The sequence below is a fragment of the Mauremys reevesii genome, linkage group 10 (assembly GCF_016161935.1).
Source record: "Mauremys reevesii isolate NIE-2019 linkage group 10, ASM1616193v1, whole genome shotgun sequence".
NCBI lineage: Eukaryota > Metazoa > Chordata > Testudines > Geoemydidae > Mauremys > Mauremys reevesii.
The window spans coordinates 24,266,294-24,282,214 of NC_052632.1; the positions used below are offsets into that span (position 1 = coordinate 24,266,294).

General features: G+C 44.1%; 1 protein-coding gene across 6 annotated transcripts in view; it reads right to left on the reverse strand.

Annotated features, from left to right (window-relative positions):
* Positions 1-7,049: 7,049 nt before the first annotated feature.
* Positions 7,050-15,921, reverse strand: part of RAB27A (RAB27A, member RAS oncogene family) — a 79,210-nt gene continuing 70,338 nt past the window's right edge. For 5 of the 6 annotated variants that reach the window (XM_039492760.1, XM_039492758.1, XM_039492757.1 and 2 more), the window contains one exon: positions 7,050-9,126. In XM_039492760.1, the coding sequence (XP_039348694.1) occupies positions 8,928-9,126 (199 nt within the window). In that variant the 3' untranslated portion in view covers positions 7,050-8,927. The remainder of the gene's footprint in view (positions 9,127-15,921) is intronic. The other variant, XM_039492756.1, reaches the window with a different exon arrangement.

Sequence of the window (15,921 nt, forward strand, 5' to 3'; positions counted from 1 at the left end):
ACACACCTGACCGGAAGTGCAGCTCTAACGCTGCCTTCCGGATAGAGCGTCTCCTCCGTCAGGGAGAGCGACGTGAACTGCTCACAGCGCCCCCTGCTGCCTGTTCACGACCATCAGCAAGGCAGCTAGCTGGGCCTCGCTCGGCCCCTGGGGCCCCCAGTGGCTCAGCCCAGTGCCCACAGGAGCCAATTATCAATCAGCAAAGGGAAATCAAAGGGTATTAAAGGCACAGCGGAGGCTTTTGTGATTAATTTTTTTTATTCATTTTCATAAACAAATACAAAAAGGCAAAGGACAATTGAGGAGAAAAGACACGAGGGCAGGAGGATGGAGGGAAAGCAGCACGTTCTGGTGGACGGGAACGCTGGCATTATCTGAGCTAGCTCAGCATTTCTTTGTTCAAATGTATCAAGAAACAGGGTCCAACTTTCTTTTAATTCACATATTATTAGTCTTTATGTATATTTCCTGCATAGTCCAACCTCCTTAACCATACAGGAGCTGAGATGTGTTTAATCAGTAAGGCTCCATCCTGCTACTTTAGCCTTACACCCTGCACATACTGTACTGATAGTATTCAGGAGCTGTAGTTTGGGATGTCACTATAGCATTCAGGATCTATAATCTGGGATGATGTCACTGCTTCAGAAAAAAGAACAGGAGTACTTGTGAAACTGAAACTGCTTCAGAAGGAAGTCATCTGGTCTTGTGTATAGTCTGCCCCAGATGTACTATCAAATCTTGGTTGCAGTTAATCACAATAGATCCAGAGACAGAAGACTTTCTCGTACCAGTGAATCTGTTTCCTATAGGAGATCACAATCAGAAGTATTTGTTGATACTGACTGTGACTACAACATAGCTCAGGGGAGTACCACACTGTTTGGCATAAAGACGAGAGGTAGTAACCTACACATGCCAAACAGTCTACCACTGCCACAAACTCTATGGAAGCCAGATGACTGTGCACCACAGTGACAAGAACTGTCAAGGACATTCTCCCTGACTGCAAATCTGCTCTGGTGTTTAAAAATACTATGTTTGGAGGGTGGAGGGTCACCATTAGCTTGGTGAGTAAGTCCAATTGCTATCAACATGTCTTATTTTGCACCCAGAGTTTATTAGCCCAAATATGAGAAATCAGGGCACAAGGATTTTGTTCTCATTCAAGTGGGAGTTGGGCTATATATGCAACCTCAGACCCCAAAGCTGGCTTCAAATCTATGAGAGATCTCCACCTGGTGGCCAACTGAAGCAGTAACTTCTAAATCATTAAAAAAAAACCCACAAACAAAAACCCCTTCATACACTGTCTAGTGCAGTGGTTTTCAAACAGTGGGTCCCGACCCAGTGCCAGCCAATCGGAGCTGGTGGAGGTGTGCCTGCAGGCGAGAGCCTCACAGAGCCGCTTGTGCGCCTCCACCAAGCCAGACCTGTTGCTGGCCGCTTCCGGGGTGCAGCGTGGTCCATGGTGCCAGGACAGGCAGGAAGCCTGCCTCTGCACCCCCGCTGCACCGCTGACCGGGAGCCGCCTAAGGTAAGCCCATGCACCAATCCCCTGCCTCAGCCCTGAGCCCCCACTCCCAAACCCGGAGCCCCTTCCTGCATCCCGAACCCCTCAGTCCCAGCCTTACCCGGGCCTGCACCCCCAGCCCAGAGCCCTGACCCCCCATCTGCACCCCAACCCCCTGCCCAGGGCTGGCTCCAGGCACTAGCTCAGCAAGGGGAAGGGGCGGCTGTTTGGCGGCAATTCAGCGGCGGGTCCCTCGGTCCCTCTTGGAGGGAAGGACCTGCTGCCAAATTGCTGCCGAAGAAGAAAGTGGCACAGTGGAGCAGGTGCCGATTGCGATCGCGGCTTTTTTTTTTTTTTCACACCACTTGGGGCAGCAAAAACCCTGGAGCCGTCCCTGCCTCTGCCCCAGCCCTGAGCCCCCCCGCCAAAACCCAGAGCCCTCACCCCCACACCCAACCCTCTGCCCCAGCCCTGAGCCCCTCCCACACCCCAAACCCCTCATTTCCAGCTCCGTTGGGTCATGGGCATAAATAATTTTCTTCAACTGGGTCGCTACTGGACTAGTGTTCACAAGAGCAGGAAAATGCAAAGGAACATGTAGTGCAAGGATCGGCAACCTTTGGCACGTGGCTCACCAGGGTACGCACCCTGGTGGGCCAGGCCGGTTTATTTACTGGCCGCGTCCACAGTTCGGCTAATCACAGCTCCCACTGGCCACGGTTCACTGCTCCAGGCCAATGTGGGCAGGGGGAAGCGGCGGTCAGCACATCCCTCGGCCGCGCTGACCTGGAGCGGCAAACCGCAGCCAATGGGAGCTGCGATCGGCTGAACCTGCAGACCAGTGATTTCCCTACACCTCCCCTAAATTTCCCCAACACTCCCCACCCCCCGTTTTGTGAAGCAGTTAAATGCCAATTTAGTGACTGTTTGGAAATTTGAATTGAAGTTGAAACATTAATACACACTTTAAATGCATATACAGTATATGATAAAATACATGTATCTGAAAAAGTATAATAGCTTTGAAAAGTACTGTATGAACCTAAACTAGCTTCCTTATACAGCTGTTGTTTTTTATGACAATGTCAGTGCATTCATTTCGGTGATGTTGGCCAACCTAATAATTTCAAATGATGATTTGTAAGCAAAGTCTAAATGAGCTCTCCCTGACAGCTAGTGGTGAGCTGGGGCTGGGGGGAAAGGCTTCAGGACCAGATTGTATTTACATTCACACCTAATCTACCTAGGTATCCAGCAAACAGATTTGTGTTGCCCAAGTGACAGATTTTGGCTGGGGTTGGGTTACAAATCATTTGAATGCGGGGAGTGGGGGGAGAATGTTGTTTTTCTTATTGTATGAGTAAAGGGCAGTAGAACTGTACTTAGCCTGTGCTGACTGAGGGCATCAAGAGAGAGGGTAGGGACCTGTCCCTCTCCACTGTTTAAAGACAGAGATGATTAGGCTCCATAGATAGTCTTTTGTTCTGTTAAGTGACCACAGCAGCTGAAATCACTGATAATCAGATCTAAGTGCTTAGTCCTGCTGTGGGGACAGTGTTTCTGTGGAAGAGATGGCCCAGTCTGCACTAACAGTGAGGTTCTCCCACTGAGAGCTCAGCTGAAATCACTGAGAGCTGGGTGGAACCTCAAGAGACCAACTCGCAAAGGTCACAGTGGCAGGAGAAGGTGACTGCGCAGGGCCATTGGCAACAGAGTGGTGGAGTGAAGGGTGGCAGAACAAACACAGTGGCCAGAGCAAACAGCGAGCAGCTGGAGGAATGAGCAAGGTGCCTTCTTGCCCCCTACCTGGGAGGTGTACTCACGTGAAAACACCTCTGAACTCTGAGTCTCCACTGACCAAGGACAACACCGGTTAGTGGGGTGCGGTGGAGGGAAAAGTGAGGGGCATGTTAAATAAACATTTGTTTGTTGGACTATATTTTAGTGACTTTGCTCCAGAATGCTAGATTTGTGACTGGGGATAGAAACTTATATAAATATGTTTCCCCATAGGCCAAGATTTTTAAAATGCATTATTTGCCAAGGTTGTTATCTCACATCATTGCTATCTTGAGAGGACATTATGTTGGGGAGTTTCTGTACTAAATATTTTGATTATTATAATTAATTTTTACATAAGAATGGTCATACTGGGTCAGACCAATGGTCCATATAGCCCGGTATCCTGTCTTCTGAAGCACCTGGCCTTGACCACTGTCAGAGGGAATGAACAGAACAGGTAATCACCAAGTGATCCATCTCCTGTTGCCCATTCCCAGCTTCTGGCAACAGGCTAGGGACACTCAGAGCATGGTGTTGCATCCCTCCTCATCCTGGCTAATAGCCACTGGTGGATCTATTCTCCAGGAATTTATCTAGTTCTTTTTTTAATCCTGTTATAGTTTTGGTCTTCACAGCATCCCCTGGCAAAGAGTTCTACGGGTTGACTTTATGTTGTGTGAAGAAGTACTTCCTTTTGTTTTTTTTAAAACCTGCTGCCTATTAAATTTCATTGGGTGACTGCTAGTTCTTGTGTTATGTGAAGGATTGAACAACATTTCCTTATTCACTTTCTTCACACCAGTCAAGATTTTATAGACCTCTATGATATTCCCCCCCCCCACCCCGTTAGTGGTCTCTTTTCTAAGCTGAAAATTCCCAGTCATTTTTCTCTCTCCTTCTGTTTCATACCCCTAATCATTTTAGTTGCCGATCTCTGTACCTTTTCTAATTCCAATATATCTTTTTTGGGATGGGGTGACCAGATCTGCACACAGTATTCAAGGTGTGCACCTACCATGGATTTATATAGAGGCAATATGATATTTTCTGTCTTATTATCTATCCCTTTCTTAATGAGTCCCAACATTGTTTGCTTTTTTGACTGCTGCTGCACATTGAGTGGATGTTTTCAGAGAACTATCCACAATGACTCCAAGATCTCTTTCTTGAGTGTTAACAGCTAATTCAGACTCCATCATTTTGTATGTATAGTTGAAATTGTTTTCCAATGTGCATTGCTTTGCATTTATCAACATTGAATTTCATCTGCCACTTTGTTGCCCAGTCACCCAGTTTTGTGAGGTCCCTTTGTAACTCTTCGCAGTCTTAACTATGTTGAATAGTTTTGTGTCATCTGCAAATTTTGCCACCTGTTTACCCCCCTTTTTTTTCAGATAATTTATGAATATGTTCAACAGATTGTCACTCTTAACACAGTAAAGGATAGCTCGGACCACACTTACAAGTTCAGGAGCAGTGGTTCTCAAACTGTGGGTCGGGACCCCAAAGTGGGCCATGACCCCATTTTAATGGGGTTGCCAAAGCTGGCTTAGACTTGCTGGGGCCCTGGGTGGTGGGATTCAGGTTACAGGCCCCATCTGGGACTGACGCCCTTGGGCTTTGGCCCCCCGACCCAGGGCAGCAGGACTCAGGCAGGCGTGGGTTTCGATCCCGCCTCCTGGGGTCATGTAGTAATTTTCGTTGTCAGAAGGGGGTCACAGTGCAATTAAGTTTGAGAACCCCTGTTCTAGAGCTTGATCTTATGAGGTGCTGAGCACTCCAGCCCAGTCCAGGAAAGTACCTAAGCACATGAGGAGTCCTAAGTCAGTAGAACTACTCATGATTCAAGGTAGGTACTGCGTAAGTGTTTTGAGGGATTGGGTCACCGTGCTCAGGACCTTGCAGGATCAAGTCCTTTCATGCAACTTATTCAGTGTAAGGGCAAGACAGAGCTGATTTCCTCAGTGGTTTTGGAGTCTTTGAGATGGGGAAAACAAAAAAAACCCACCATCTTACCTTCTTCCTCCCCCAGAGAGGGCCAATAGGAGTAGGATGTAAGGAGGTACTCCCTGCACCTGCTTACAGGAAGGACTGTCCCCAGAATTGTCACAAATGGGGGTGTGAAATTCACCCCTGCAGAGGACACAGCTGATATTCACCATTCCGCAATCTTCAGATTGCCGCATCTGACGCAGGACGGTTCTACTTCCCACTCTGCACCTTGCTGAAGGGAGATGTTGCTTCTACCTCTGTCCCTGGCATGCAGGATCTCTGCACCAAGGCCAGTTTACTCCTGCTTGGTGCAGGCGGGGTGAGGATTTGGACCAATTCACATACTAAAATATAAAACTATTTACCATGCCTGGTTATTCTGGTTTGGTCACCAACTCAGAAATGGGCTCCATTCACACCGAACTCTGTGCTGAGTCTGTATGCTTTGAGTGAAAACCAGACTGACTTTGGAGCAAAGACAGCTTTCCCAGTCAAAACAGGTACAACATTCAGGCTTTGGCAAATTTAGTGTACAAAGTCATTTTATTGTAACTGCCACTAATGTGACTCTGGGGAAGGCACAAAATGACTATTTTCATGGTCAATTCCACCAATTCAAAATGGTGAAGTTGGCTCAGCTGATAGGCACTGTATCAGCCCAATAAAACCCTTAACCATAGCTCTCTAGGAGTCAAATGGCTGTTTTCTAATCCCTCCTGTTTATTGATGCAAGGAGCCCAACTGTTTATGCCAATAGCATAAAATTCAGTATTTCAACCTTTTTTCCTAGTTTGGCACAAAAATACATTTTTTTAAATATCAGAATTTTCCACACCATGGAAATTCTGATTTTTGACCAGCTCTAGATTGGTCTAATGGTGTCACTAACCAGACTGTTAAGAGACTCAAATCACTGGGCTTGATCTCTGATGAAAGTTGCAGTAGGTGCAAAGTTGTGCTATAAATAACTCAAATAAATTGAATATTGGTATAATAGATTTTTCATACAGATATATATTTATGGCATTACATCAAAGCAATTTCATGAAGATAGATTTTTGATTTTACAGCATTTTAAAATAGATTCATACAAATGTAGGACAAAATATGGCAATTACAGTATTCAATATAAAATCTAAACATGTGTATTCAAAGGGAAATATACTTAAGTAACCTCAGTAGTAATTTAAACTCAGTAGTTGGCTGCACTTATCCTTACTTTTTTCAGGAATTGGAAATTATTTTAGCCACACAACTCCTATTAACTTTAATAGGTGGCAAAATTCCATTGGAACCCTCTGAAAAGCGAGGGGTTACATTTCTGCATTTAAAAACCCGGACACTTAAGTGCACTGAAACGTATTGTGCCCCACACAGGGGCAGCTCCAGGCACCAGCACGCCAAGCGCGTGCCTGGGGCAGCAAGCCACGGGGGCACTCTGCCGGTCACTGTGAGGGCAGCAGGCAGGTTGCCTTCGGCGGCATGCCTGTGGAGGGTCCGCTGGTCCCGCGGCTTCGGTGGACCTCCCGCAGGCTGCCGCCGAATTCACGGGACCGGGGACCTCCCGCAGGCAAGCCGCTGAAGGCAGCCTGCCTGCCGTGCTTGGGGCGGCAAAATACCTAGAGCTGCCCCTGGTTCCACAGTAGAATTCTTGTTACTCTATTGGCCGCCCAGGCGATGGCAACTTTGAAAGGCACTCATGAATTAGACTACAGTAACTCTGGTCCACAGGCATTTTGATTCTTGGTACGGTACAGTAGAAAATACAGTAATTCATACAATATAAAATGCTTTAACTTCTGTCATAGTGCCTTAGCATTCAAGTTATATTGCACATGGTTATATCTCCTGGGTAGGTTGTGATAAAAGTCTAATATTTACATTTTGTTTGTTAAAGAACAAACACATTGCTTTATGGAATGTTTTTTTGACAGCTAGCAATGAGTTTTAACACTTTCTATATTTCTAAAAAGCAACTGAAAATTTACATCAAAGTTTCTATTCAATTCAGTGAAGATATCACTTTCTTCTCAGATACCTTTCTAGCACACATTTTTGGTCCTTTTAACATTCAATTTTTTTTAATTAAAAATATATTACATGACATCTCATGCTGCCATCTGACTGTAGAAGTTTGCCCGAGCATGTGGTAGCCAAAATAACTAGCACTTTTAAATAAATAAATATTTAATTTCTAAAAGCAGCAGTAGCTTTGGAGTTCTGTAAACAAATTGCTATGAGAAGTCTATAAAAAGACTCTGAATTTGGCATGTTGAGACTTTACTTGGCAATATTTTAGAGTTATATGAACCTGCTACAGTAGAAAACAGTTTATTAGGCATATCACATAATCAGGTTGAAAAGAAATGTAAAAAAATACTGATTATTCCTTGTATCATATCTGAGGATAAATACAAATGATCATCCACCAGAAAGAGTATTCCTTTACAGAATCAAAACATACTTTAGGTGAGACTTTAAAGGGAATGAACAAAACACATACAAAACGTGTACAAGATGTACAGGACCCAGAGGTAAACAGAAGAAAACCAGCTTTATAAATTTACAGATATACTAATTTAAACAGCATTGATATCTTAGGCAGTTATAGCTCACCAGAATAAGACCAATATTAAAATTTTCAGTCCAAATTTGAAGAAGAAATGTTCCAAGTGTACGCTTGGTACAAACACATTCAGTGCAAAGCACTAGCTCTGGTGAAATTTTGCTGGCACTTAGCTTGCCCTAAATTCCTGTTAAAACATAAAAGAGTTTGTATATAAAACGTATCCATTCATAAACACACCTCATCTACCATCTGATCTACACTGCAGACCTATATCGGTATAACTACATTGCTCAGGAGTATGAAAAATCCACACCTGAATGAGTCAGTTATCCCGACCTAACCCCTCGTATAGACAGTGCTATGCCGATCAGAGAGCTTCTCCTGTCGACATAACTACTGTCTCAGAGGGCAGTGGCGCAGCTGCACCAATAGATCATTTTAAGTGTAGACCTGCCCTTGGTATGTATATGCCTCAGCACGTTCTTGAAATTCATGTTAGGTGATCTATTCTAATGTACTGAATCTTTCCTATAGTACAGTTGGAGTTTAGGAGATCAAGTTCAAAACTGCATGGCATAGCACTAGTGCTGTACAAGTGTCATCTTGGCATTTCTCCAGACAGCTTTTTATTCCATTAGAAACGGATAATTTCCATCATTAGAAACGAATAATTCATGAAAAAACACGGAAAAATTATTTGCCTGCTTTTGCAAAGCACATACAGTTTGCTGTTTATCATTACTGCTGTAATGATGGAACATTTCTGTTCAAATTGGACTTAAAGACCTCCATAGTCTGTAACAATGGTAAACCAGTCAAAGATACTGAAAGTTGAGAGTGTCCAATGTTGCACCAAACCTAAACAAACATATGTCTGGCTAACTGCTAATAAATTAAACATTTGCCAAGCAATGGTTAATGTTGTTAGAAAGCAAATACCAATAATTAATACAGCTTTGTTACTATATATCCATATGGTAAGAGCTGTCCATAAATGAATCCATTAAGCTGCAACTGTACTATACTTTAACATAAATATGTTAATTTAATTGTTGCAATAAAGTTTGTTTCTCAACAACCACATTTGCCTTTATCTTTCTCCTCATGTAGCTGCTCAGTAGAGCTGTGTCCATTGGACCGTACTACCCCCTCGGGTATCCATGACTTGTCCACGCACCGTTCCATGCGCTTCATGATAAGGTCAAGCAGAGTTTCAACTGCCTTGCTCACATTAGTTCCATTAGCTGCACTTGTTTCAAAATATGGTATCCTGTAAAGGATAAAAAAAACAAACAAACAAACAAAAAAACACCATCATAAATCAAGTGAGACCTTCCCTGGAAGGAATGCATTATATGGTTATTGCAAAGTGCATCAAAACATTCTCCTTAGAGAAGTCAACAGAATTCAACAAAAGATGAAATTGAAATGCAACCCTTTATGACATGCTTAGAGATGCAATAGCAGGACAAATATTAATTAACCTCATAACAGCCCGGTGAGGAGGGTATTAACCCCATTTTACTGAGGCACCAGTGGATTATGTGAATTCCACAGTGAGCCAGGAAAAAAATAATCCTGGAGTTCTGTGTTCCAGTCCTTTCTTTTAACCACAAACAAATACAACTGCTCTGTTGGGCCTCGTCTTCACAAGCATTTTTCTTAAAATTTCCCACCATGGCTGCTCTACTGGTGGTAGCAATCATGGGAGTGCTACATATATGGGCTGCCAAGAGATCTTGTACACTAGCTACCAAGGGTGTAGCTGAACTGGTGCGAAGCCAATGCTTATTAAAAAAAAATGTATGTACCACAGCCACTGCGTGTGTTGATGTCCCTCCCTCAAAAGTTTCCCTCCAGCAGAAAAGAGCCAAGGACATAACACTTTTCACACTATTGTATTCCTCCGGCTCCTAAGGACCTCAAGGTCTTGGAGAACAGCTGTCTCTTCAACTCCTGCTCTAGGTGCTTCCTCCAGGGGCTCTCCCATTATGTGAATCTCACTATTTCCAGCACAGAGTGGGAGCTGCAAGGAATGCAGGGAGAATGGGCCACTTAAGGATTCAGATTTGGGGGGGTGGCAAACATCAGAGACAATGGGTAGTGCATGTGGGATGGTCAGTCATGGTCTCTTCACTGATCTGGACTCCCTGTTCCTCTCAGGACCTTAGGGTGCAAGAGGAGACTGGAGACTCAGGAGAAGAGGCATGAAGGCAAGATACAGGACAAAGATAGGCATTGAGGTTGGGGGGGGGGAAGCAGGAGAGAGAAAACAGAAGGAGGAAAGCACGTGAAAGTGGTAAAAGAGGAAAAGAAAGGGATGGACAACCTTGATTTGCGCATATTGGAGAAGAAAGACGGGAAAGGGTGGGAAATGGAGATGAGAATAAAAAAGATAAGAGTGAAAACACTGGGCAGAAATAAGAAAAGGGATATGGCAATGGGGGGATGGAGAGAGAGATGCAGAAACAAGAAGCAGATAATGAAATTGAGGGAAAGAAAAAGAAAGAAAAGTTAGTGACTTGGATACTGTAATACTATGGTATTTCTGAGGCTCCAAATATCCTGGAGAATGCTGCTACTCCCAAATGGGTCTCAAGAGCATTATTCTCCATCCATAAAAGGCCTTCACTTCATCCCTTACCGTATGGAAGTTCCCTGTTGTTTCCCTTAACTTCTATCAATGATGATGTACATCAGACAACCCCCTATAATAGCTTGGGAAAAGAAAGAATCTATGGGTCAAATGAAGCTTCCCTTCCCACCTACACCACAGGAAAGGGTGAACAGTAGCAGAAACATTCACTGGAGACAGAATGGTTGATGATGGGGGTGAGAGCATAAACAGAGAGGCATGTGGCGATAATAGAGGATATAAGAGGGTTTAAGTGAGATGCTGACATTCAGCAAGAGGAAGCTACCAATTGCTTTGATGAAAGACAATGACAAGGTGCAGACGGAAAAAGGGAGCTCCGGGCAGTGATAAATTCAGTTTATTTCCAGGCTTTAAATGAAGAAATGTAGAAAATTCCTCATAGGATACTGTGCAGAAAGGGATGGAAGAGGCAGTTCTGGGACTGAGGGGTGAAGGAGAGATTCAATCAACAGTCCAGAATAAGCATCAGAAGACACCAGCATCAGAAGACACCAGCACAGTGAATCATGGGCCAAAAAAAGGGGTGAGGGGGCATACACTATGGAGAAAGAGCCTGTATACCAGGGGCGGGCAAACTTTTTGGCCTAAGGGCCGCATCAGGTTTTGGAAATTGTATGGAGGGCCGGTTACAGGAGGGGGTCGAGGGCCGGTCCCCACCTCCTATCCACACACCCCCGCTCCGGGACTCCTGCCCCATCCAACCTCCCCATTCCCTGATGGCAACACCCCTCCCGGACCTCTGCCCCATCTACACCCCCCCCCACTCCCTGTCCCCTGGCTGCCCCCCACCGCCCCATCCAACCCCTCCTCTCCTTCCTGACTGCCTCCCCGGGACCCTGCCCCCATTCAACCCCTGTTCCTGCCCTCTGACCACCCCAACCCCTATCCACACCCTGACCACCACCCTGAACTCCCCTGCCCTCTATCCAAGCCCCCCTGCTCCCTGCCCCCTTAACGTGCTGCCTGGAGCACTGGTGGTCACCGAGCCACACTGCCGCAAACTGCACAGCACAGAGCACCGGGTCAGGCCAGGCTCTGCAGCTGTGCTGCCCCAGGTCCTCCCAGACCTGCCACCCAGAGCACTGCGCTGGCAGCAGGGCGAGCTGAGGCAGTGGGGGAGGGGGAACAGTGGGGAAGGGGCCAGGGACTGACCTCCCGGGCCAGGAGCTCAGGGGCCGGGCAGGAGGGTCCAGTGGGCCAGATGTGGCCCACAGGCCATAGTTTGACCACCTCTGCTGTAGATTCATCAGTGTATAGCATAGCTCACATACAGTTGGGCTCATGAGAATAATCCACATACCAAGATGGAGGAGGAAGAAGGAACTCAACCCTGGAAACTGTATTAGCCATACAGAGCCAAACAGACAGGAAATCATTTGGTTAAATCAAATGAAACTCCTGCATGAAAAAGCCATGGCATAACAGTGAAAGGACAGCTGTCCTCATCACTATCCTGATCCACACTGTGTAAAAAGATACAGCTTGGCCAGAGCAGTAGTAAATCCCAATTCTTTTATTTTTTCCCCCTTAATTTTTAAAAATTGTCCATGAGGGAAAAGGTAGCTTAAGACCCCTTGGACTCACATTTCACTTAAACAATAAGCTCTGCTCCTTGCCATGACATCTGGGAGAGAGCCCATGATGCCAGCCTCCATTGCCCACTTGTTATATTTTTAAACAAGCACCCTCATGCTTTCTCCCATACTGCCCCTCATGCTTGGGAGGAGCTTCCCATAGATATCCTAAAAACTACCTCATTATCCTCCTTCAAATCCCTCCTGAAAATTCTCCTTTCTCCATGATGCCTTCAATACACTTGACAACAAAAATTTAGACTGTTGGTATGCTGAGACCACAGCGTACCATGCTGACCAAAACTGTCTTATTGTTTCCTTATACTCCCTGCATATCTTGTCTTGGTAGCTCTGCAAGTTCCCTCAGATCCCTTGGGTATTTAACAGCTGGCCTAGGTTTGTGCCAGTACCTCCTCTTTCACAACTCCAGTCTCTGATAATACCTCATCCTTATTACCAAGAAAGAGTATGGGTCTCCACAACATCCTCTGCAGTGAAGATGGATACAAAAGTCATTTAGCTATTGTGCAGTGTTCTTCTCCTCCTCAGCTGCTTCTTTTACTCCCTGGTAATCCAGACAACCCACTATCCCCCAACATTCCTGCTTCTTATATATTTAGTGAACTTCCTGAAAGTCTGTTTAAACATTTGAAGCTGTGCTCCAGAGCTAAAGAGGGGATAATCCTTGTTTATAACTCATTAATCTTCTGACACAAGATGCAAACACAGTGGAAAGAATATTAATTTGATGAAATAAAGGAAATGTGTTTAATAAAAAGGAAGAAATATATTGTGCTCTTAATATTTTGAATCTGTTACTGGACAAAAATTCTCCGAGTAAACATACTTTTGAACCCTTTGTCATGTATCATCTACAAATCTAGTATAATTTGCAATATAAATCCAATAAACAGGCTGCATATTAGTGAAATCCTAGATTTTCCTACTGAAATAAATCCTTCAGGTGAGAGTGGCCCAGGACAATAATTGGAAACTTGCCCTAATCATTGCTTTATACACTGCTCTTCTGGGCCAAAGTCATTTTGCCATAAAAGTACAGCTCCATCTAGAGTTAGCATGTCACTCTGCAAGGGTACCTGCACTCATGAAAACTAAGTTACAGCCTCAAAATTTACACTGTATAACACTAAAAACACTAACATCTTTTAGGACTGCATGTATAGGTCACACAGCTGCTGAAGGAGTGAGGAGGAAAAAATTAAAAGTAGAAGATTCATTTCAGAAACAGGAGAGGGAGTTTCCACAGACAGCAAAGTCTTGATTTGCTATGATCTCTGAAACTGTTCCTTGGGATCAATTCAGGCGGAAAACGTACACTTTTATCCTTTGTAAACTACTGCCATATTCCCCATGGAAACTGTTCAGCACAGAAATGTGAAATTCTCCGCCTAGCCCAAATAGGCAAACACTCGGAAAAATCTCAGGTGTTGCTTTACAGGAAGGGCAGGTAATTATGTCATTTACATTTCAGCTATGTAATGAATCACCAAGCCATTCTTATTGCCAACAGAAGAATCCAACAAGTCATGTCTAAGACTGTAAGTGTAACTGGCAGCTTCACCCAAATGAAGGGAGCTAATGATTGTTCCAGACAACATCACTCTTCCACTTCAAGACCTCTTCAGAAGCTGTAATACACAAAGCATTTTCCTTTCTCCACCTTGACATGTTACTGCTTTCTACTGTATGCAGTGTTGTTGTTTTAACCCTGTCGGTCCCAGGATATTAGAGACACAAGGTGAGATAATAGGTTTTAATGCTCTTTCTCAGGCTCTGTGTAAGCTTGAAAGTTTGTCTCTCTTGCCAGCAAAAGGTGGTCCAATAAAAGAAATTACCTCACCCAACTTGTCTGTCTGCTTTCTATTTTGGCAGCCTCAGAATGCCAAAGGGGTGTGGTTGAATTTTAAAACCAATTTACTTAAGGAGGGGTTCAGAGAGGAAAGAACTGGATGACACTTCCATTTTGTCTCATTTAAAATCAGTTACTTCCTGATTATATGAAATGCAAAGAATAAGCAACATGATAAATTAAGCAATGTACACAAGACCAAAGGGAGATGGGGGAGACTATCCATTGAACAATTTAAAATCTATTAATTTATGGACTTTAACATACTACATACACGAAAATTAATCCTGATAGCCTGAGGAATGACTCAAGGACCCTGTTACTGGACAAGCTTGCTTTTTTAAATACTTGTATATAAATAAATTGGGCATCTATCAATGGAAATAAGGACCGGCGTATTCAGGTGCTAATTGTCACAGCAGAGGAAATGACAAGATGAAATGCAGTTGCAGGAGCAGAGAATATTTTTCCCAAGAGCTATTTCCCAAAATGTCTTTTCGGGTCTGGATCTGAAAAGAACACGTGGATCTCTATTCACAGGCACTGTGCTTGGTGGTGATAAAAAACAAACAGTCTCTGTTCCTAGAATGCCTTTCCTGATCAAGCAGAAACAAACACAGGAATATTATGTGTGTGCTAGGAGGGGGCTTGAGAGTGAATCATGTCTAACCCAGTTGCCTAGTTCAAAGGTTTACTGAGAGTGGTTACTCAAGCAAGGGACTTGGCCCACCAGGGCAGAGCACCTGTATTATGCAGTATATTTTAAAACAAGATAGAATTGCAAAATCTGTCCTGGCCATTTAAGGCCCTTAATATAAGAGGTGTGTTTCAGCCACTGTCCCCAAAGTAGTGGGCTATCGCGCAGGCTGAGAGAGCAAGAGGAACCTGAACTTGTACCCAATTTGCCTCCAATATCCACCCTTCTCTCTCTTATCTCCCTTTTGACAGGAAGTCAGCAGCCTCCTGCTGGTCCCAGTAAAGTCTGATTATGGTCTGTCTTGGTTTACACAGTCCGCTCAGTTGCATTCAGCTTCCTGTCATCTAATTTGACTGAACATGTTTGTGAACAACCACAGTAACATTTTTAAATGGAGATGAGGGCTGATCATAACTAAAGCAGTTAGTCTCAAACTAGCACTCTCGCTCTCTCTCTTTCCCTCATGTGCCAAAAGTGGATTTTAGCAGTATCCTTGGTCCAAAAAGCTGGAGAGAGGTTTATTTAATACACACACTGCAAAGCATTGGGCCGTTGGGCTGTATGTTAAACATGAAAGTGTTAGGAGGAAATGCTGGATCCTTCTGCAGATGATTAACAATGACTCAGTAATTAATCATGGAGTTGAAACAAATGACAGAATTACCTGAGCTTCCTGTAAATACAGAAGCATTTCTTCCTTTTCTTATACTCATAAAAAAAGTTTTAAGCCATTGAAGATCGAATCATTGGGGTAACGTTTTACTAACCCATTTCATGAGAGGGGAAATCCTTTTCGTTAAAGAGATTTTAGAGCCTCAAGGAACTCTGTCTCTTGGGCCCACTGCTGAGCAACCCACATGCTTCTGTCATACTGCGTAAATCTTCCATTCTCATTAGGTGAAGAAATAGCCAGGGTAGCTGAAGGTCAGGAATGCAAGGGTGGAGACTGCAAGAATGAAAAGCTTCAAATGACTTTCACCTGAATCCGTTGGTTGATAAGATTATGCTTCTGTTTATACAATTAAAGAGAAATGGGAGCCTGGATCTCTGTGAGAAACAAGGTAACTGGGCAATCATAGGGCAAAGGAATCTGTCGGATTAGTAGAGGGAGAGCCCTATTACTATTTATTTAGGCACAAATTTACACAGATAAATTATAGGTGGAATTTTTAAAATCTCCTCTCTTGCTCCCATGCATGGTAGCCTTAATAGGTGACTACCATCTGTAAAATGCAGATAATTCTTGCTTGTCGTCTCTTAATTTGTGA